The 20,599-nt window shown below is 39.4% G+C and overlaps 6 protein-coding genes and 1 long non-coding RNA gene across 10 annotated transcripts; 2 read left to right on the top strand and 5 right to left on the bottom strand.

The window, feature by feature from the left end:
* Positions 1 to 63: 63 nt before the first annotated feature.
* LOC143903685 (transmembrane protein 185B) lies at positions 64 to 2,593 on the bottom strand. 2 transcript variants are annotated; one of them, XM_077417539.1, is made up of 7 exons: positions 2,283 to 2,593; positions 1,811 to 2,156; positions 1,407 to 1,706; positions 1,181 to 1,304; positions 821 to 1,004; positions 498 to 579; positions 64 to 415 (listed from the first exon to the last, which is right to left on the bottom strand). In XM_077417539.1, the coding sequence occupies exons 1-5, from the start codon at positions 2,318 to 2,320 to the stop codon at positions 835 to 837; spliced, it is 978 nt and encodes a 325-aa protein (XP_077273665.1). In that variant the 5' UTR covers positions 2,321 to 2,593; the 3' UTR covers positions 64 to 415; positions 498 to 579; positions 821 to 834. The 2 variants fall into 2 exon arrangements, with proteins under 2 accessions (XP_077273665.1, XP_077273663.1); XM_077417537.1 differs by having other exon boundaries at positions 821 to 1,046; positions 2,283 to 2,592.
* Positions 2,405 to 4,712, top strand: LOC143903703 (uncharacterized). The gene is made up of 3 exons (XR_013258788.1): positions 2,405 to 2,542; positions 3,369 to 3,536; positions 3,751 to 4,712. It is a non-coding gene; the product is annotated as an uncharacterized LOC143903703 (long non-coding RNA).
* Positions 4,642 to 6,519, bottom strand: LOC143903691 (mpv17-like protein 2). The gene is made up of 4 exons (XM_077417550.1): positions 5,703 to 6,519; positions 5,163 to 5,608; positions 4,889 to 5,014; positions 4,642 to 4,795 (listed from the first exon to the last, which is right to left on the bottom strand). The coding sequence occupies exons 1-4, from the start codon at positions 5,728 to 5,730 to the stop codon at positions 4,778 to 4,780; spliced, it is 618 nt and encodes a 205-aa protein (XP_077273676.1). The 5' UTR covers positions 5,731 to 6,519; the 3' UTR covers positions 4,642 to 4,777.
* Positions 6,520 to 6,658: 139 nt separating this feature from the next.
* Rpl37-1 (ribosomal protein L37-1) lies at positions 6,659 to 7,894 on the bottom strand. Its single transcript, XM_077417563.1, has 4 exons — positions 7,751 to 7,894; positions 7,239 to 7,374; positions 7,030 to 7,114; positions 6,659 to 6,790 (listed from the first exon to the last, which is right to left on the bottom strand). Exons 1-4 carry the CDS (start codon positions 7,751 to 7,753, stop codon positions 6,739 to 6,741), a joined length of 276 nt encoding a protein of 91 aa, XP_077273689.1. The 5' UTR covers positions 7,754 to 7,894; the 3' UTR covers positions 6,659 to 6,738.
* Positions 7,895 to 7,965: 71 nt separating this feature from the next.
* Positions 7,966 to 10,168, bottom strand: Eif2bgamma (eukaryotic translation initiation factor 2B subunit gamma). Of its 2 annotated transcripts, none has more exons than XM_077417465.1 (5): positions 9,921 to 10,168; positions 9,158 to 9,843; positions 8,776 to 9,082; positions 8,410 to 8,645; positions 7,966 to 8,340 (listed from the first exon to the last, which is right to left on the bottom strand). In XM_077417465.1, the coding sequence occupies exons 2-5, from the start codon at positions 9,832 to 9,834 to the stop codon at positions 8,184 to 8,186; spliced, it is 1,377 nt and encodes a 458-aa protein (XP_077273591.1). In that variant the 5' UTR covers positions 9,835 to 9,843; positions 9,921 to 10,168; the 3' UTR covers positions 7,966 to 8,183. The 2 variants fall into 2 exon arrangements, with proteins under 2 accessions (XP_077273591.1, XP_077273590.1); XM_077417464.1 differs by having other exon boundaries at positions 9,925 to 10,168.
* Positions 10,169 to 10,354: 186 nt separating this feature from the next.
* Trmt6 (tRNA methyltransferase 6 non-catalytic subunit) lies at positions 10,355 to 12,223 on the top strand. Of its 2 annotated transcripts, none has more exons than XM_077417462.1 (2): positions 10,355 to 10,501; positions 10,583 to 12,223. In XM_077417462.1, the coding sequence occupies exon 2, from the start codon at positions 10,650 to 10,652 to the stop codon at positions 12,072 to 12,074; it is 1,425 nt and encodes a 474-aa protein (XP_077273588.1). In that variant the 5' UTR covers positions 10,355 to 10,501; positions 10,583 to 10,649; the 3' UTR covers positions 12,075 to 12,223. The 2 variants fall into 2 exon arrangements, with proteins under 2 accessions (XP_077273588.1, XP_077273589.1); XM_077417463.1 differs by having other exon boundaries at positions 10,417 to 10,501; positions 10,589 to 12,223.
* A 525-nt stretch (positions 12,224 to 12,748) lies between these two features.
* On the bottom strand, positions 12,749 to 20,302 carry LOC143903655 (mutS protein homolog 4). Its single transcript, XM_077417460.1, has 17 exons — positions 19,919 to 20,302; positions 19,450 to 19,588; positions 18,701 to 18,765; positions 18,465 to 18,613; positions 18,132 to 18,325; positions 17,935 to 18,056; positions 17,641 to 17,858; positions 16,872 to 17,072; positions 16,600 to 16,786; positions 16,364 to 16,503; positions 16,198 to 16,301; positions 15,919 to 16,138; positions 15,744 to 15,845; positions 15,386 to 15,499; positions 14,805 to 15,013; positions 13,986 to 14,181; positions 12,749 to 13,914 (listed from the first exon to the last, which is right to left on the bottom strand). Exons 1-17 carry the CDS (start codon positions 20,025 to 20,027, stop codon positions 12,985 to 12,987), a joined length of 3,399 nt encoding a protein of 1,132 aa, XP_077273586.1. The 5' UTR covers positions 20,028 to 20,302; the 3' UTR covers positions 12,749 to 12,984.
* Positions 20,303 to 20,599: the final 297 nt, after the last annotated feature.

Below are 20,599 nucleotides of genomic sequence, written 5' to 3'. Positions count from 1 at the left end.
GTTGATACCAAAAAATAAAAACTTTATTAGTTTATAATAGTACTTTTTTTAGATGGATATATATATATAATATATATATATATATAAAATAATGTAACGTTACTAGCACTTGTCTACCGTCGTCGCGTATGGTAGACCCGTATAATATTCATTATCCATACGTAATATTATTATGATATATAACAGTCTCTGTATATACATTATTTCTATATTATATAATAAATGATTGGGCATTTAACATTACGATGTCCAGCAACATTAACAGCAATATCACTTTTCTAATTTATCCAGCCGCTCCTTTTTTCATTTTTTAACGCGTCCTGACAATGCTACTCTAGAGAGATGCGAGGTGCTCAGTCTTGTATCCCAGCCGACATATATATCCGTGTAATTCGATCTCTTTGTTTAATAAGGCCTAGAGAATGAAGAGAAGTAATTAATATAAGCTATTTTAAATATTATCCGTATTTAGTTCCATTTAATATTTAAAGGTATACCTGATCATTTTATAGTAGATATTTGGCCTCTGTATACGTCAGTTGCATTAAAAATAACAATTTAAAAACATCCGAGCTAACCCTGCAAGATACCAGAATGAGAAACTTTAGACATCGTCAATTTGCATTACACGTATCGTTGCGTGTAAAGACTGAAGGACAGACTTTTGCATAACGCATAAAATGCATAAGAAAATTGATCCATATATATGTGCATAAGGAAACAGGCCAATTCATTTTCTTATGCTTATACATTATGCGTTATGCAAAAGTCTGCGCTTCGGCCTTAACGCATTCTCTAAACACATCTTTGTGACGAATACCTGTTTTGAGCCAATCAGTCAGGCATGTCTATAGAGATTATAGGCACAACAGGTTTCATTAGGTCGATTTTCTTAATAAGCTTTTCGCTCTTTTCCGTAATCATTGGCTCGGATGGTGGTTGATCTCGCTCGTCCCTTGGTTGATACGATATATTACCATATTCTTGAAGCAATGGACATAAACCTAGCAGGAAGTGACAAAAGTCTTTTCTGATACCAAACCACCCTAGACAAAAATTCCATCGTTCTTACACGCTAAATAAATATAATAATGAAATAATCTTATACATATGTTAGATCGAGAGAAAAAAAAAGATATATCATTATCCTATTACTAAACAATACAAAATTATTTCTCACATCTATTTCCACCTTTTGCGCCAAAAGACATAAAAATAAGTGTCATGTGCGACAGGAGGAGTGGCATTGCCACTGTTATATAATTTATTGAAATATCTCCGTCTAATTTATTCGCTAGCAATACCTGAAACAGAATAATTTATGTTAAACAATACTAGGAGAGGAAAAATTAAGTCGATCATGATTCATTTAACGAAGCATACACGAAACAATGCGCTAGTTATACCTGGAACACTAAAATGGGAACAACTAGAAATGTATACGCCACCGCCGAGTGCAAGGAGGTCCGCCTCTGGCGAGCATTGATCTGCGGCGTTCTCAGTAAAACAGCGGCGAATACTATCGCGTACAAAACAGCCACTAAAGATAAACAAAGAAGTGCCCACAGCGGCACGAACACAACTTCCCAGCTCCACGTTATGAAGCCGTCCAATCTCAAAGCCAAAAAGATAAACTGTAATACATTCACTGCGCAAAACAGTTCCAGTTCGAACGACCGATCGTGTTTTACAGCCCAGATGCAAACCTAAATCATAACAGAGATCAAAAGGTGAGAGCACACGTTGATAAAAATGCTAGCAGCTGCAATTGCTGCAGCACGTTGAAAAAGTAATTTACTGCAATACTTACCGCAATCGACACTATTGAGATGAAAATCAGGGGTATGAACACCAGTATCCACAAGTGTCTCTCAGATTCTAATTTGTCGCATACCAACAACTCGAACATCAACAATATTAGGTGCAATGCCAGGGTAATCAGCATCGCTTTATAATGTACATAGGCATCCCCTTCTAATCTCGCGTGGGGATGCCTCCACCAGACGTAGCTCCCGACCATCGCTCCCAGGATCACCATGCCTTTCCAGAACCATATCGGGCTGAATATCGACCAATAACTCCATTCGATGAAGCCGTCCAATCGAAGAGCGAACAGAGACGTGAATATCATCAGGCACGTGTGCACCAGAAATTTGCTGGAATATATAATTAATAGCTCTGTATTTCTGTCCACGCTTATGAATAACGTGCCAATCGCGGCGAAGGTGACGAGTCGCCGAGTCGAGTGTCGAATGTGACGAATGACTTGGAACGAGAGTTACCTTGGATTGAAGTCTTGAAAAAGCGTTTGCAAATTCATAATTGTTGTACGGGTTATGTAGGCCAATTAAACGAGGAGAACCTTCGGGTGACTTGTCGAGTGGAGACGCATGCTACGTGCTACGTCGAGCGCGCCGATCTCATTTGCCACGGATACCGTCACGGAAAAGCGCGATTAAGCGATGCCTCGGGCATCTGCACATTCAAGAAATAAATAAATCTCTACTCGGTATAACCAAAATTTCGAGCATACTGAAGTCAGGTAATAATCATCGGCCGTTCCGACTTCCCCCACCACTTCTTCTCGCCCTTCCTTCCGCTCTCTCTCTCTCTCTCTCTCTCTCTCTCTCTCTCTCTCTCTCTCTCTCTCTCTCTCTCTCTCTCACTCACTCACTCTCTCGTTCATATAGTTCGTTATTTATATCCTATAAGAATAATTTCGATTAACTTACAATTAGTTGGTAATTAATCAAATAATAATAGCTGTACTGTCCTGTTAATAAGGATGAAATTAAAAAGATTAGATGAAAAATAACGAATTATATAGTTAGATATTTTACCTAAAGCAATTTTCGTCTATATCAATGTGTAGATTAACTTTAATTTCGGTTTAAATGATTTTTTTATCTTTTTCTAGTTCTAAGAATTAAAAGAAGGTAAAAGTAAATTGAACCGAAATTAAAAAGTTAATTTATGTGCATTATAACAACAGGACATGTCAGTTGATCTATATATAATACGGCCGATTAAGTTAACTATTAACTTTTTTATTAGCGAAAACAAATTCGTTAATTTTTTTTACGCGAAGAAAGATTAGATTAGGGATGACGAATTATTTATTAGATAGAAATCTTAAGATTGTTGCAAAGCGATTATATCATTTGAGTTAATCGCTGATGATTAACTTAATCAGAGTTTAAGTCCAAGTCGTTCTGAGGAGTGCTCTCGTTCACTCGACAAAAAGAATTGAGTTGATTAGTCGTTATCGTTAATAATAAAAATCAAGAGTCCAGAATCTCATATAAAATTGATGCTTAACGGAAAGACATGCGTTAAGCGTAATTAATCTTGAAATTTTACGGTTGCAGATTAACGCTGCAGAAGTCATGGAAGATAATACCGATGTACAAAGGATATTTTGTTATCGCGACGAAAAATTTCCGATCGCACTGACGATATCGTAGATAATCTATTGAAGTTGGAAACTACAATTTATTATGTACCATTGCAGAAAACAAAGTGAGAGATAAGCAAAGGTATAAAAAGAGCATATATATAGGACAAGTATATTATGATCGTCTTTGTCCGAGATAAAATAATATGGCGTAAACAAATTTACGAAACAAAGTATAGAGATCTTGATGTGCTCACGATTACTCGCGCTACTCGCGATATACACACTACATATCCTTGCTTTTTATAGAAATGTTTTAAGAGTGTTACAGTTTATATATTATTATACAATTCTAGGGCGCAGTGCGCTTACTGGCGAAGTGCAACATCAGGCGATCAAACGACGCATCGGCGAGGCCTGTTGGAAAAATTCTGTATTTTACGTAAAAAATATTCTCGTCGATTATTTATGTCGCGCGACAATTGAATTTATTGTTTGTGTTTACGCCATTAACCGCGTGTTTGTGCTCGAATCGGTGACGACGTCTGGTTAGAAGACCGTGTAATCTTACTGTCGCCAAATGCCAAACAAAAGCGGTCGAGCAAATAAATAAACTCAATGAGAGATTATTCCACGCGATAAGGCGATTGTTGTGGACACGCATTTTTGTGGATATGCGTCGTCGCATAACGTCATCCGCAGTCCGCGCAGATCAATTCGATCGCGATCGCCGTTATTTCGCAATTGCACGCCGCGCATTCTTCCACGAATTAATTTACGATTCGGGTTTGAGTGACGCCGATAAACTTCCGAGTTCTTTATTGATTCATTCGGATATAAATTAACAACGTTACGAGGTGTCTCGTTTTCGCAGAACGTAATATAACGTGATTCAAACTTGGATCTAAATTTCTTCTACCTTGACGTAATTTTACGATTTGAGATTAGCCCAGTCGAAGTTACAATTAATAACAAAACGTTGAACGCGTGTCATTTCTTCGATGAAAATCACCGTGAAATATTGCAATTATAAAAAGCAGTATCTCGATATTTTAACATCCGAGTTTTAATTGTTATATCAATAAAATTCTTTGCATATGTCACACAACAGGAACTGCGACGGATGATTACTCGTCTTTATTTATCATCTGGTAAAAATCGTGGAAATGAACAAATAGATCGGATATCGGATCGTGATAAGGCGTTGGAACGGGAAGATATACGGTAATATTACTTGGAAATTTTTTCCGATAGCATTTTATTTCGCATTGTTACGTACAATATAATTAATAACAATAAACATATGTATATACACGCATACTTCGCAATTATTATTTGCGCAGTCATATCTTTTGTTCACGCAGACTAGCCATGAGATTTCTGTCACTCGAAGTGAGCGTCCTGTGGATAAAATAAAGTAATTATATTATTTCATTGCGATCGCTCAAAATTTAACGTGCATTCTGACTGTAAACGTACACAGGCAAAACTTACATATTTCATATATGATAGAAAAATATCGTAGACCATCGTCATAACATTCGTATAAAGTACTCGATAATGCAGGGGCACAAAAATAAAATTAATGCATTGCGCTGGAGGCCAGAAACAGCAGTCGACCTGACAAAATAATTTCAATAAATTGCATACATTACATATTTTAAGAAGAAAACTTTCGACAGCAGTTTCTCTGAATTTTAATTGTTATACAAATTCGCTCTCTACGATTGTTGAAATATCGATTATAGGAATATAATCCCGTACGTACTTTCCACGTGTCGCCGAATTTCAGCTTTAGTTCCTCGCAGATCTCCTTAATTTTGCGACTCTCCAGAATCCCGAGGCCGACAAAAAATATTCCCAGGCACGTGGGACTCGCGATCGATTGATCGAGAAATGTTTTTTTGAGGACCGACTTTGCGTTTCTGCCTGGCAAAACCTTATCTAGAATTGTGTAGAAACAGTGATGAAACGGACCTTGAACCAGTCCTACAACCGTCATATTCCTGGTCCTCATGTAATCGTGTCCGTATGCAGATGTGCTGGAAATCGCGGTCACCTTTTCGTCTTCCGGTGACGCCGCTATGACACTGCTCGGAAAGTATTTTTTGTCGGAACAATGCTTCTTCCAATGTTCGCTGCGTTGCTGGATCACATCTCCCGCTGCCATCATCAACCCACAGCTCACTGTGTTGGTGACTAATAGATATTTACCTGCACAGCCCAAAATATAAATTTCAGACAATCAAGCGGCTGTTATTTTATTATTATTTTAATGTGGAACTAAAAATAAAAGACGTGCACTTACCAAACAGTAGCTGACGCAGAATGCCCATTTGTATAGAATTATATTATAAATTTTGTGATATAAAATTCGTTTTAACGTTTGATATTACAATAGATTTGTCGAAAAACAGAAATTAATCCGTAACCGTGTGCAAATATTCCTCAAGAATTATACGTGTGTAATAGAAACGTTAATTAATATTCGTTTTCTCGACCAAATTTCGTTTGAGTCGCCTGTTTGAATTCGCTATTAAATGCGTTTTCCAAGTTTCCTTTCTTTACTGTTATTTAATCGAGCCAATCTTCTTGATTCTTCGGTGCTTATGGAAACGAAATATTCGCTGAATATTGGTGCGTGGCATAACTCTCAGATTGGTAGGTTGAAGATCGATAGTCTTCGGGTGGAGTATCGGCGGACGCCTAGATGCACAATGGAGCTGCACCGATCACCCGAGTTATCATCTTGCATCGAACGTACTGTTTGGCGAGGTCGGGGGCCCGCTAAATATATGGAAAGCCGTCGCCGGCAATTAAAAATTCCGCGGAGATTGCGCAAACGATAGACGACGCGCCTTATCTTTTCGATCGCACGTTTCTTCAAATTTTCTTGTCAGATATGATATAACACATAAAGATACGTATACACACAGGTTTATCAGAAGTTCATCTCACGTGTTTGTAAACGCTATTCAATGTATCAATAGAAGAAAGAAATGGAAGGGGAACTAAGATTACAAACAAGAGTATGCTTAATTTTGAGCTATCTTACTTAACTTTATCATCATTCATATGAATGGAATTCTACAGAGAAATTACAATGCTTCGATGTAATAAGTGCTCATAAAACTTCATATAGAGTTTCATATTAAAATTCTTTGTCTACAAATACTTTTAAAGAAGAAAATAGTTCGATAAATGCAATGATCGTTCCATTAGAATTAATTAATTACGAGGAATTATTATTGAGATGCTATAATGTTGTGATCGGATTTTTTAGATTTTTTATTGGTAGTCAAAATTGTACAACTTAATTAGACAATAAGACAGGATGTCGATAATTACTTAGCCGCAGCAGCTTTGGGTTTCGGCAAGCCTTCCCTGAATCCATTTCTATAAATATATACAAAATAATCGTTTATATCGTTTTTATCGTTTATTCACAATATATTATGAATTGTGGGAAAAATTAGATAATGTGTTTATATAAACTTTCATCATTTAATAAAGAGAAAGTGTGAAAAGATAGAAGGCATAAAATAATTGTAAAATAATTGTTAAAAAATGTATAGATCAATTGCTTTAACGTTCGTTAGTTATTACATTTTTGACGTAACCATATTGTAGCTTACTTGAATTTACGGCGCACAATTTTAAGATGACGCATGCGGCCAGTACCAGTGGTCTTCCTCCTCTTCGCCTTGACCGACCAATTATCTGCGAAGTCGTCAAATACAAATCTAATTAATATTCCTGAACCAACATTAAATAATCGATATTTGTATAAACATAACGGGCGGTCTTCCGTGCAAACTTGTCGCGTTGCACGACAGCGACTTACAGGAACGCATTTTCTTAGCCGGATAGCCGCACTGCGCACACTGCGACTTCTGGATGTGGTAAGAGCTACGTCCACATCTCCTGCACAACGTGTGCGTCTTATTACGCCGCTTACCAAAGCTGGATGTACCCTTCGTCTGCGAACATCAAGCAGGAGCATAGTGAACTTAACCGTAGTCCGACTCCATATTACAAATTGAAGAAAAAAAAAAGAAGAATTAACGATGGAGAACGATATAAAGGGCTATTTTTAATCCTTTCTATGAACAAATAAATGAGAAATAAATATACTCCAGGGAATAAATAATTTCAACGTGTCACACATAAACATTGTTATAACCTGTACACCGGTATTACGTCAGTAGCGTACGGAATGACGTTCTTTTCACCCGATATTATTCAATTACGACAGTTCTACGAAAATTCAGGACATCTTTTCGGCGCCGATAAATCAGCCGATCGTTAGGATCGCTATGAAATAAATCGATTTGAATAACGTAAAACCACGCTCACCATTTTAGATGAAAGAGCAACCCAAAGAAGAGACGATGGACACCGTTCCGATTCCGCGCGTTCTTTCGTTCAGTCTGGTTCAGTCAATAGGAACGACGTGTTTTCAAACGACCTCTGCACATGCTGATTGAAACTAAGAATCGCGGAATTCTTACTCGGACGGTAAATTTATTTAATGCAAAAAATTAAGTTGGTAAACTAATTGAGTAATAAGATTTATTTCTTAAAAAATAGAAAACTTGTTTAACATCCAAAGAAATGTTAATTTAAATTATGTAGTAATATGTAGTAATTTTATCAATCGCTGAATAAAAAATTGCTCAATTACAAAAGGTAATTTTACCAATTTTTTTATATTAAAAATTTTTTATACAAATAAAATATAATCTAATTATATTTACAATAATTTATACGTAATATAAGATGAATAATATTAAATCTCTATGAGTCTGTCCGCATCAGTGAGTACTTCGTGAGAGTGTTGGCTACCAGATTTCACGACGTGTTGTGCTCCAACCAAGCAATTCTTCAGTTCCGTGCCTTCCTCGATGATGCAGCCATTGCACAGTATGCAGTTGTGAATAACGCATCTGTAAAAAAAATTCATTCAGCGAATTCGTAAATGTACGCGTGTTTAACAAATATCTCCAACAACACACCTTTGCTTAACAGTTACATGTCCCATTATCACACTCTGAGATATCCTTGTCTTGGATTCCACGGTGCAGTTAGGTCCGATATGATTTTGTTTCAACGACGTTTTCTCCTCGACCAACGAATTATCGCCTATGCGACATTCTTGCATCTGCGTACCGCGTACAGTCGCGGTGCTCGAGATACTCGGCAGCAGCGGTAATTGATCGGTATTCTTGTCGTCGCTCCACCATTCTGATATCTGTACAGGATATTTCTTAAATTAGCTGAAATTGATCCTTTAATTTCTAACGTATTGATCCCGTATACATTTGGAAAAATATATATTATTCCTTAGTCATAAAGCTAGGTAATGTGGATAACATATCAACCTTAGCATTTGCAAGATGATACATTTGCACGGTGTTCGCTCTAAGACCAAACTTTTCATTTGACACATGAGCGTAACATCGTATTACATCCTCGTTATAAGCATCCTCCAGATCGGTGCTATGATCATTGAAGGCCGACATCTTTCTTATCAACTCGTCCAATGGTTTCTCCATTGCAAAATGGAAGATATCTTCCTTCAAATCCATTTGTACCACGGAAGTCTTATCATCCATACATTGTTTAGGTTTGGATAATTGTTTACCGACTATATACGGCAAAAGTTCACCCTTCAGCGTGGTGAAATTTCTGAAAAAATATTTTTACATTTGATTAGACTCGCGTTCAGTCTCTTCGACATTTTTCCCTAGTAAGTTCACTCACTTGTTAAATATTAAAAAGTCCACCACCCATTTGTTAATAATGTACAAATGCGCGTCCATCAGTTTGGATCGCATGGTGAAGCTAGCGTGCTTCCTGAGAAGCCTCTGCGAGATGTTGATCGTTTCTTCGAAATCAGATGCCGAAGCCAAGAAAATCAATCGTCCTGTATTATTGTCGATGCCGATCAAGTCCGTTTCCGGTTTCTGCTTGTTTTTCAGGCCTGGCGTTACAAAGTCGTCGGGCATTTTCGGCGCGGGCAACATCAGAGCGGTTACACTCGCGTTGTGTTTCCTGTATAAATTCAAGATCTCCGATATGTCCACATTTGCGATCAAATCGCAGGATATCACCAAGATGTCCGTGTATATTTTTTCATGAATAAGTCTGATAGAATCGGCCGTGCCGAGATCATCCGCTCCTGGAATTCCTACGAATTCTATCTTGATTTTCAGACCCAATTTATCCAACGACGTCGACACGTCGGACTTGGTTGCTTCGGCAACAACGACGATCGCTTCTTTGAAACCCGAACGTTCGAGGATTTGCAAGGGATACCAGATCATGGGAACGTTTGCGATCGGCAACAGACATTTGGGCTTGCCTGCCGTAAGCTCCGTCATGCGGGAGCCTTTTCCTCCAGCGAGCACGATGGCTTGGAATTCATTGTGGCGATTCATTTTTGTTCTCTGCAATTATTGAAACGTAAGGCACATTGTTAAGGAGACTTTGAAGATGACTTTGTGTGTTAAAGACTTTGTAATACCTACAACAAGTGTGCGTTGTAATACGTATCGTTCAAAAGGCGCCTTGTACGTTAATATAGCGATAACTGTAGTTAAGATTACATTCAGATTACTTTGTACCTTGTCACTTTATAGGAAAATATGTAAAATTGCAATCAGAATAGGCGGTTGTGCAACGTGAGCACACGATTTTTAAAAGAGTGCGAATCAAACCATCGATCCGGTGCAGCCATGTGCTCGCCTAACCTAAAATTAATGGTGACGATGACAAGACTGGAGGACTGGAGCAATAAGCGAATCGACCAATCACAGGCGAAAACAAGGCTACCATTGGCCGCGTTCAGCAGACACAACTGTTGAGTTCGTCTTATCAACACTATGCGTTGATCGGTTGGTTCTAAAAGTAAGAGCCACGCACGTTTGACTGCTACTTAGCAGTCAGCGGCTTGGTCTCGGCTGTGATTGGTCGGTCGGTTTACTGCTCAAACTAATTTATCACTTGCGTTTTCTAACCTAAAAAAAGCAAACGAAAATGGCGGAGAATACATCATAAATATCATAATGCATGTGGTTGAAGAGGAAGGGGTGGAAAACATTAAAGGTGATATATTATTTCTTCGCTCGTAGAGGAGCGATCTGTAAAGAATAATAAGCGTATATGAGAAAAATGTATAAATTTTAGGTCCAGATATGCAAAGAATTCGAACGAGAAATTGAAAAGACCTAACCTGTAGGATAATTCAAAGTATATGACGAGTGCTGTCGCGGAAAACACGTGTGAGTCCATGGAGGACGTGATCACGGTAGGCACGAGCGTGATAGTCAAGAAACAGGACTTCAGCAAGGTGTACAAGGTGTCCGAGAATGGTATTCTGATGCTGGGGAAAGACCAGAAGGTAGAAATGGGCGAGATCATCGGCAAGCCGTTTTGGAGCACCTTCGAGATGATTCCGTTGCCAGGCAGCAGAGGTGCTTTCACCCTGAAGCTGACGGATCAGGCAGATTCGTGGAATAATCTGAAGGGCGAGCTGAGCGGCTACGACAATCGCTCCATCACGGACGACGGGACGTCTCAGCGGCTGTCGAAGGAGGAGATTCTGCAGCTGCGGGAGGCCGGCAAGACTGGCAAGGAGATAATCGGTAGCCTCATTGAGAACAGCAAGTCCTTTGCCGCCAAAACGGAATACTCGCAGGAGAAGTATATCAAGAAGAAGGAGCGCAAGTACCTCAGGTTTCTGACGATACGCAAGACGTCTGTATTGTCGCTGCACGAGATATACTTCAAGAGAAAACACGAGAAAATCGGAGGGCTGAGAATGGACGCTCTGGCGCAGATACTGTCCTACAGCGACGTCCAATCCGAAGGCTTGCACTTGTTGTACAGCAGCGGATACCAGGGATTGCCCGCAGCGGCTATGCTCGACAGAATAGGCACGAGCACCAGTGGTTGCCTGATCAACCTGCATCCCGGTAACGTGCCTCAAACAACGTTTATCGAAGACATGAATTTTCCACAGGAACTGAAAGACAGGCACGTAGCAGTGAATATCTATAGTTTCTTGAGATTACATTATCAAGGTGAATCTAGTATAATAGACAATATTTCCACACCTAAAAAGACTGTCGTTAATAATACTGAAACGCATAATATCGAAAAATTAACGGAAAAATTTGACGGAGAAATTAAAAATATGGATACGGAAGTTTTAGAGCTGAAAACTGGGACAAAAGAAAACGGTACGCTTCTCACAACTGACACTGAGGAAGGTGGCAATACTTTAAAACGGAAACTCGAATCTGAAAAGCCCGAAAGAGAAGTAGCGCCCGCAAAGAAACCGAGATGGTTGTTGGAGACGAAACGCGCTGTGGATTTGTTAAGTAGCACGAAAGCTCGCGGTTTAACTATCGTAGCAAAAGAGCATCCCTTACAAATCGCGACGGCGCTGCTACCCTTCTTGGGTATCTCACGTCCGTTTGTCATCTTCCATGCGCATCGGGAGCCCTTGCAGGAGACCTACATAGAATTAAAGAAAAAAGGCAATGTAATAAATGTGAAACTGTTGACGAACTTCTTACGTTCGTATCAAGTATTGCCCGACAGAACGCACCCCGACATTTTAACGAGCGATACCGCTGGCTATATTTTAACGGGATATCTAGTTGACAATGCGTAGTATATAAAATGTTTTAATAAATTTTGATATGAGAAAATGATCGGTACAGACTCGCATACTCGATACCGATCGAATGACAAAAAACATAACGTCAGAACAAAATTATAAACGGATTATAATTTTTTACACAAATATAACTATTACGTACATATTTGCATTTATTACTTTGGCCTCCAATTATAATTCTTAATAATGATCGCTTCTTTTATAATTTCAAAATGTAGAATCATAGTATAAGGATTATGTGTACAATAAGAATTGTTAATATCGGTAAGTTTTTAGAAGTATTTATATAACTGTTCTTACTGCAATAATCTTTTACAATAAACGATGTTTTTTATGGATTTGAAATTTTGCAAAAATTCATTTTATCTTTGGACATTAGAAATTGAGTTTCTAATTCAAAATTTTTGCAAACAAGATTTTCATTCTGTCGCATTTCGTGAATCTTTTTGTAAAAGTTCCATTCATGAAGAATAGTATCTTTATTCTTCGTGGGTATCTACTATCTGCATTCTGCCTATGGCTTCTGAATTTCCACAATCTACATAAACTATGCTCATGTATTTTACGTTACGTGCACTATAGATTTTCAGTACTGGAAGTAAATATCGGAACGTAGCCGTAAAGTCTTTAATCACGCCGTGAAGCTACTTTAATCTTGCAATTTTTTATGTCTCTGCTCGAAAAAACGCAGCTGACGTATCGTCAATTTCGTCGCGAGGAGCGTCTGCGGCTCGCTAATGTGAATTTGCCGGGAATCGGCATGCACGCTTATCTACGCGGGCACGATAAGGGAATGGATAAATCGAGAGTGTCACTTAACGTTTTTATTTTTCATCATAAATATATATATATATTATGTGAATGAATTGACGTACGATAAAACACGTTTTTATTTTAACATTATTTACAGTAACATCTCCACGTCATCTCCATCGTCCGTGGTGAGATCCAGTTTAAATGGTTGTGTAGCAGCATTGAAGAAAGCCTCTTCGTCAAAATTGTCGCCCTCGATCTGCCGAAAGATCTTCGCCTCTTTCGCTCGCGCGGTCATCTTTGCTACATCGCTCGACGTTGATTGAGACGGTATTGAATGAAGCGGAGTGAAGTCTCCCTCGGACAATTGAGACGGTATTGAATGAAGCGGAGTGAAGTCTCCCTCGGACAAACAGTAATCGTGATACTGGAACGACTGAGAAGACCTGAGAGATGTCGACGGAGAGGCTGCTATCGATCTTGCAGCGAAACTCGATCCGAGGAAACCCGTTCCTCGATGTGGCGATATTGTTTTCGGGGTGCTTGCCGCGAAGGACGTGCAAACGTAAAATCGCGGGTCGTTCTTCGGAGATTGCGGAGAAGATGAGCTTGGATTAACGGACGATGACGTATCTTTATTGACTGTGTTTTGCGACGAAAATGCCGTTCGATTTACTGTGACCTCGTGAATCGATACGTCTGCCTGCTGAGTGTCGTTTTTGTCTATTTCCATCGGCTCGTCTTGCACCTCCTCCTCGTTCATCTTTCGTTCGTCTTTATTCGTCCGTTCCGTTAACAATACGTCGTTCTTCGTCCCTATCGTTAAACCATTATTCGGCGCGACAAGATTTTTGTCTTCCTCACGTTTCTCCCGTTCCTCACGTTTTCCACGTTCTTGCGCGACGTTTGGGGACGCTCTTTCCGTTTGCTCACTTTGCTTACTTAGATCCAATTGCTTCATGACATTTATTATATTTGCGAAAGTGAAACGGTCATCTTCCAATAGCGCGCCTAACTGAACGACCGCGTTATAACACGATTTCTCCCATGACAGAGAACTCGTGACGGATCCAAGATTATTCTAGAAAAATTAAATATTCGAAGTATGTTTAATAACGTGTTCAGTAATTTTACAGACGTTTATAAACTCACGTTTTGTGCGTTGACGGTTGGCTGGGACGCGTACTCTCGCGCTTTAATCGTAACGCATTTCGGTAGAGAGGACACTTCCGCTAGAGCGATTCCGTAGTGATCCGTAGGTCCGGTTCCGGGATTCAATTTGTGAGTATATATCAGATGCAGATCGCCCGATTCTTCTGGTTCCGCGGTTTTCGTCTCGAAGCAATGGCTGAAGAACCATAATATCTTATTTTATTCTAGACCCTATGTAGCATAACTTTTTATTGTAACAATATTGGCTAACAATATATATATATAATTTTTATGTTGGATATAGATTAATTTGTCATATTGTAACTGTATTGCAAAGTAGTCGCTCTCTCTTTTTGAGCTAATATTGGCAGCAGTGCACTTGCATTTTATTAATAACCAATATTAGCTTTGCATTGGGAAATATTGGCCAAAACACTCCCAATATAACCAGTATTCAGCCAACATGTTGCCAATGTATGTACTACTCTAGGAAGAAATTATATATAATATATGTCACAATTGTTTGTTGTGCAATAATGATGTAACTTATGAAACAAGTTTTCCAGAAAATGAGTTTAAATGTTTTAAATTATTAAAATTTTACATCTTTTTTTAAATACGATTTTGGGGTAATAAAAAGAACAAAAGTATTTATATAGCTATATATTAGCTCTTATCATTCAGTGTATTGAATGTTCTCACCATTTTTTTGCAAACAACTAAAAAATGACAATTTTACGACATAGCTAAATGGATATTTGATAGCATAGTTGTAGCAAATGATATATGTGTGTATAATTGTGTAAGATTTCCACGTACATTGTCACGTTGTGATACATATTGCTCAGCGCGGTGAGGTGCAAAAAGTGCGTCGCGGCGAACGTGAACGCGGTCGTCAGCGATAATTTCTCGCATATCGCCCAAGCGATGGAGGAACCCTCTTCGACCGTAGTATGTCTGCAGAGCTCGTCCAGTACAACGAGAGATTTGGGCGTGACGGATTGCAGGATGTATTGCGCTTCCTTCATCTGACGTAAATAAATCAGTAATTATACTTTAACCATGGCACTGATTGTGAGTATAATTAGGTGTCAATAGTCTCGCCTTGAAAGCACCGGTTCTCGTTAGACGACTAAGTCGACCAACGTTAAACATGGTCAGTATCTGGTTGGATAATTACGTAGGAAACTTGCGTATGTGTGCGATATTTTTAATAGAAAAGTTAGAAAAATGTGTATCCATCTCACATGAAAAACGTGGTATTGTGTCTCAAAAAGAGCACACTAATACTAATTATACTATACACATATACTATACGTTTATATATATATATATAGAGAATGAAAAATGTATAGAAAGGAAAAAGAGGTAATATATAATTACAGTTATCACACGCTCACCTCGAGGACAAAGGCGGATGCATTGAGCTCGGCGTCGTCGCGAGAGCTAATTCTACAAAGTATGCGATCTGCAACGCGGAACGTTGCCTTCGTCGCCGGCACATAGGAACCGAGCTGCAATATAAGACGCGAGTAACGGGTACGTTGGTCAAGATACCGATACGTCGTGTCGTTACCTAGTTTTGTGAAACGCTAAAGCAAAAATCTCCTGTCTGATCGAGTATGTATCACGCTTTAGCCTAACATGATTCTCTTACAGCAGTGTGTTTTAGTTTTTAATTACGTAACAATGAATATTTAATAACGATTCGGAAGACAAACGCGAAGAGACCAATCGATAAATGTGTTCTCACGTCACCTGCGCCATAATTTGAAGTAGAACGATCTGTTTCAAATACGTAGACTTGCCGCTCATATTTGGTCCGGTTATCAGGTGAAAATTACGCATGACCGAAGCGTTCTGCGTGTTTCAAGAAAAAAAATAGGAAAATATCGTTATTTGTCTCGAGTCTTGTTTAACGTTCAATGCTCACCACGTCGTTAGCCACGGGAAGATCTCTGTTAAATAACTCCATAATAGGGTGTATCGAGTTTATTAATTCTAAATTCGTTCCAAACGACGGTCTCGTGTATTCCGGATTACAACTGATTTGCGCCAAGGATAAGACCAAGTCCAATTCCGCCACGTCTGCGCTTAATTGAAACAAGCAGCCGACGTGTTGTCGGATATCCTCCAGTAAATTGGTTAGCAACCTACAAATTATTGTCTCATTAATACAACGAGACGTGGAATCTCTCGAAAAGTAACTTACGTGTTGCTCATCATGTAAATCTCCTCGCAAGCCTTCTTGCATTGTTTATTCAATGTTAATAGTGCCGTCGTCGTTGTTGTGAAGGATCTCCTGTTCTTTCGTGCCTGCGTAATCGCGAAAAGTGTTAGGTGCAATTACAATTCTGTGTTAATCAGCGATGAGTTACCTGAATAAATTCCGCCGGCAAGTCCGAGATTTTTATGTTCAAGCCCCGCGGTATGATGACTTTTATATGATAGCCCAAGTTCGTGTTGTATTCTAAGGACAATGGAAGCTTGTGTCTTACGGCTAACTGCTCCACCATGCCTATTTAAATAGAGCCACAAAATTGCAAAGTAATTTTCCGAGATTTCCGCCGTTTTGGATGTATGATTTAAATTTATGTTATTATAATGCGTTTACTTTTCATGTCGTTGATCAACTCGCAATAGATTTGCCGAGCGACGTCCAGCAATTCGTTGATATCGGCTTTTATAGCGAAACACCGCTGCATACTCAAAGAAATGCATCCTTTCACGAATCTCGCGTCCACGTGTATCAGCGTTAAAATCTTATCCTTCATAACTCGGAATTCTGAATTTCCTAAGTTCTGCAAGTGCGAAACTATTACTCGTGATCAATGTGGACAGACTATACGAACAGATAATATTAATAAGTCGCGAGAGAGCGCAAACCTTTCGCGTCTTTACAAAGAACGGATGAATGCCGATCGCGAGAATCGCCTCCAATTCCGGAACGGTGTCCAGGCAGCTCTTTAAGAGCAGCGCATAATTTAGATTTCGCTCCGCGTTTTGCATGTCGTTGACGTTCAGAGGTTTAATTGCTAACCCTAACGCCAGCAAACGATCCGTCCCGAAAAGGCGTTGTACCACTGGCTGCAAAATGAATGATACAAATGTAATCCAATTGTTGGTTTAAATTTAAGAAGTTAAAATCACTGACTGATTTATTCATAGTCCGGCGATCTTCAAGATCGTTTCAAGTTCGATCATGGACGATCTTAAAGTTCCATCCAGCTTACGAAATAATTTTATAGCGTCTCAAGATCGTATTTAATTCTTCAGTGTCCGCTGAAGTTTCACAGGTGCTAATCGATCTTTTATTCATCGCCAAAACCAAGCGATCTGGATTACAAAGTTGAGACACCTGTTACCTCTGCTCCCTCTAGCCCTCTTCGAAGTATCTATGGACTATCATCAATATCAGTTTGGAACTGATTTGGAACACATATTTCCAATATGTATGTATTTTGAATAATATAAATAAAAAAATACGTTAGAAATGGAAAAGGTTAAATAAAAATAATGTTTATGAGCAAGATGAGATGGGTTCTGTAGACGCTGCACGCGGGTAACAACGGTTCGCTGAGTAATGCGAGTACTGGAGGGTTAAGACGATCTTGGATAAGATCGGCCTATATAAGTATAAATAGCGCGTGACAACCTGAAGACTGGTGCACAAAGACTGATTCGCCACCAATTCCGCCACGCAAGATTGCCGATCGGCGATTAAATGCTCGTTGCACGGAGGTTGAAGAATGGAAGCGCGCAGAAGTCTTCTACCCATGGGGGTCAAGCAGCGGTTCATAGTGCCCAGCAGACTGACGATGGACTGTTTGGACTGCGAGACGACCAGCTCGAGACTTCGCGCACTCTCTATATCTGCACAATAATTGTCGATGTCGTTTATCACGAAACATCGTTCTCGTATGAAACTAGGATTCGAGCTGTAGTTTACCGATCATCGTGGTGTTCGGTGATCCTTGAAACTCTATCCTCACTGATTTCGGAGCGTAAACCATGTGCTGGACGTATTCCACGTACTTGAGCAATGCCGCAGCGGCGGCCAAAGCGTAATACCTAAAAAGAGATAATTAGTCGGCGCTTTATACGATTAAAATAATTAATTACAATTAATTTCAATAGCGGTTTTACTTTTGTTTCACTATTAACTCCACGGTCGAGTATTCCCTGGCGCACAGGGTTCGCACGCGTTCCATGCCGGTCGACTCGTTGAAGTGTATTCGCGAAATCGGCGTGATGTTGAGCGTGTTGAATTTCTCTTTGATCGATCTGTACAGTTTGTTCCCACGGCCGTGATGTTCGCACATTGTTTCGGGCATCAGTATCTTAAAAGAAAGAAAAAAAGAAAATGTGTGACAAAAGAGATACTTTCTCATTAAATGTGACTTTTTCTATCGGATCAATGATCGCTTTAATTTATTTTTATCTTCTAATTTAAGAGAAGCTTCATTAAAACGTGCTCACTTCTACCGGATCGAGGATGTTGATTTTCGTCAGAGTATTCACGTATGTTTGACAATCGCTGATTTGACAGAGCATCAAGTACGGATATTGAAGATCTATCGCTGCCAAACCGACTTCGTTTCTAGCGTCTCCTCGGCCGGCAGTTAACGCTAATAACAATTGAGAGATCTGTGATTAAGGCATAGAGTTAAAGAATAAGTTACTTGCATTTTTGTTATTATTCAACGTTCGCTTACCGATCACTACGCAGGACTCCGCGTTGCTGGACGTACTGAACGGTGTTGATCTCGGATTAACCGAGCTAACAGATATCGAGAAATTATATATTTTAACGAAAAATATTAGCGAAATAAGATTATACAGGATAATTTTTTTTTATTAACTAGGCTGGATTATATAGTTCTTTCTAGGTGAAAATGGAAAATGGAAGAAGAGTAATGCTACTTTTTTCGCGGATACAGGGGTGTATCTGCGTAAGAAATTATACTTTTTAATGGTTTTTTTTTTCCCTAAATATATACAGCCTTAGCCAAAATTATTAGGCATCCTATTATAATAAAGTTGTTCCAAAATAACATTTATTTTTGAAAGAAAAATAAAAAGTAAACGTATATACGCGTTTATAATAATCAACACTTTAATAAACAACTCTTAAACAATAGAAGTCTTTCCCGATATTAGATTCACTACCGCAAAAGGGTGCCTAATAATTTTGGCCAAGGCCGTACTCTTCAGTCACACTGTGTAGGTATAAGAATATTAAGAGGAAATGATCTGAAAGTCAATAGTTAGGGAAAATATATTATTTTGACAAATATTATTTCTTTCCTGATCTTTAGTCAAGAATATTAAGATGAAATTATCCAAAGCCAGTAGTTAAGGGAAAAAAATATTTGTTTTGACACGGTTTTTAACATAATTATTATAGAATCTCTCATCCCCTATATATACAGAGAGATTCGTAGGCGCGAGATTTATAGCTCACCCCACGCTACCGCGAGAAGTGCTCGGCAAGTAGGATGACGTTGAAATGCAGTTCTCTCTGCGATTGTGCTTTGGCGTCTTTGCATTGGCATTCGCGGGTCCAGAGCTCGTCGGTGGTCTCAGAAAACCCGAGTCGAATTCTACGTGCGTGCATAAAAATATGCGCAGAATCCAATTGTCGGGCAGCGAAAGAGCGGCAGATGCGGAGAACGGGAGCCAAGTGCAAAAAAAATTCAGAGCGTATCGACATTTTTAATAAAAAATAATGATAAACAAAAATCGATGCAAACCGTAATCGATCTCAATCAATTCACCGTTAGAAATCGAATAAAGATTCGCGTAGCGATAGTCGTTAGGAACTCCGTTGAAATTTCATCATATTTCTGAATGTGAATCGGCAAATTGTGAAAATTAGACTTGTTGATTTTTTTTTAGCGCGGCGACGCGCGACACGAATAATGGCCGCTTACGATATTTCGGAAAGATGTTTGTATCGCGTTGCGCGATTGGTGCCGAGACGATCCTTCCTCTCGCATAAGCGCGCCGTCCTCTCGGCGGAGCGGCCTGTATTACATTCATTTCGCCTGATTTCGCCCAGCGAGGAGGCGAACAGGTTCTATGAGATTCGGATCTCGCAGCTGGCCGTATAAATCTCTTAGATCTATTCTCCGTAGCCTACGTTAAACTTTCTGGATTTAAAATCAAATGAATATACGTAATTAGAGAGAAAGAGAGGAAAGACAAAAAGTCCAAACAGCTCAGCTACGACCACGGTGGCTTATACACCGTGCACCGTGCCTACGACAAACAAGTCTCTGTCCGCTGTCGTCGGTCGCTTCTTTCATGAATCGTCTGAAGTGTGCGCCGGGCCGGCCGAACGCGGCCACCGCGGCCGCAGCGTATCCCCTCGGGCCCTCTGGCTAGTTCGGACACGAACCATTAGCACGGACGCAAACCATGTGCGGTTACCGAGCGAAACGACGTAGTTGAGTTGCACTTTCTCAGGCGGCGCGTCGGAAAATGCGACACGCGACACAGAGAAAAATTGACGAAAAATGCCGGGATGGCCTCTCTCAGGTTTCTCTCTGCTTTTGTTTACATATATATTTACAAGTAAAGTTTATGTCTACTATTTTAAAATATAAAAATGA

The sequence above is a fragment of the Temnothorax americanus genome, unplaced genomic scaffold (assembly GCF_048541705.1).
Source record: "Temnothorax americanus isolate GAGA-0224 unplaced genomic scaffold, ASM4854170v1 Scaffold49, whole genome shotgun sequence".
Classification (NCBI taxonomy): domain Eukaryota; kingdom Metazoa; phylum Arthropoda; class Insecta; order Hymenoptera; family Formicidae; genus Temnothorax; species Temnothorax americanus.
This window is presented reverse-complemented; position numbering and strand designations above follow the sequence as displayed.

Excerpts from the sequence above, each read along its gene's own strand:
- LOC143903691 (XM_077417550.1), bottom strand. The coding sequence starts at position 5,730 with ATGGGCATTCTGCGTCAGCTACTGTTTG. Across the intron at positions 5,609-5,702 it reads TCTGCGTCAGCTACTGTTTG|GTAAATATCTATTAGTCACC; the intron begins GTAAGTGCACGT and ends TGGGCTGTGCAG. Across the intron at positions 5,015-5,162 it reads AATTCGGCGACACGTGGAAA|GTCGACTGCTGTTTCTGGCC; the intron begins GTACGTACGGGA and ends TTATTTTGTCAG.
- Eif2bgamma (XM_077417465.1), bottom strand. The coding sequence starts at position 9,834 with ATGAATCGCCACAATGAATTCCAAGCCATCGTGCTCGCTGGAGGAAAA. Across the intron at positions 9,083-9,157 it reads GACTTTTTAATATTTAACAA|AAATTTCACCACGCTGAAGG; the intron begins GTGAGTGAACTT and ends ATATTTTTTCAG. Across the intron at positions 8,341-8,409 it reads CATGTAACTGTTAAGCAAAG|ATGCGTTATTCACAACTGCA; the intron begins GTGTGTTGTTGG and ends TTTTTTTTACAG.
- Trmt6 (XM_077417462.1), top strand. The coding sequence starts at position 10,650 with ATGACGAGTGCTGTCGCGGAAAACACGTGTGAGTCCATGGAGGACGTG.
- Rpl37-1 (XM_077417563.1), bottom strand. Across the intron at positions 7,115-7,238 it reads GGCTAAGAAAATGCGTTCCT|ATAATTGGTCGGTCAAGGCG; the intron begins GTAAGTCGCTGT and ends ACGACTTCGCAG. Across the intron at positions 6,791-7,029 it reads ATTGTGCGCCGTAAATTCAA|AAATGGATTCAGGGAAGGCT; the intron begins GTAAGCTACAAT and ends ATATATTTATAG.
- LOC143903655 (XM_077417460.1), bottom strand. The coding sequence starts at position 20,027 with ATGAATGTAATACAGGCCGCTCCGCCGAGAGGACGGCGCGCTTATGCG. Across the intron at positions 16,787-16,871 it reads TCTTTGTAAAGACGCGAAAG|AACTTAGGAAATTCAGAATT; the intron begins GTTTGCGCTCTC and ends TCGCACTTGCAG. Across the intron at positions 16,302-16,363 it reads TGCCGGCGGAATTTATTCAG|GCACGAAAGAACAGGAGATC; the intron begins GTAACTCATCGC and ends GCGATTACGCAG.
- LOC143903685 (XM_077417537.1), bottom strand. The coding sequence starts at position 2,320 with ATGAATTTGCAAACGCTTTTTCAAGACTTCAATCCAAG. Across the intron at positions 2,157-2,282 it reads TTTCAAGACTTCAATCCAAG|CAAATTTCTGGTGCACACGT; the intron begins GTAACTCTCGTT and ends TATATATTCCAG. Across the intron at positions 1,305-1,406 it reads TTCCCATTTTAGTGTTCCAG|GTATTGCTAGCGAATAAATT; the intron begins GTATAACTAGCG and ends ATTCTGTTTCAG.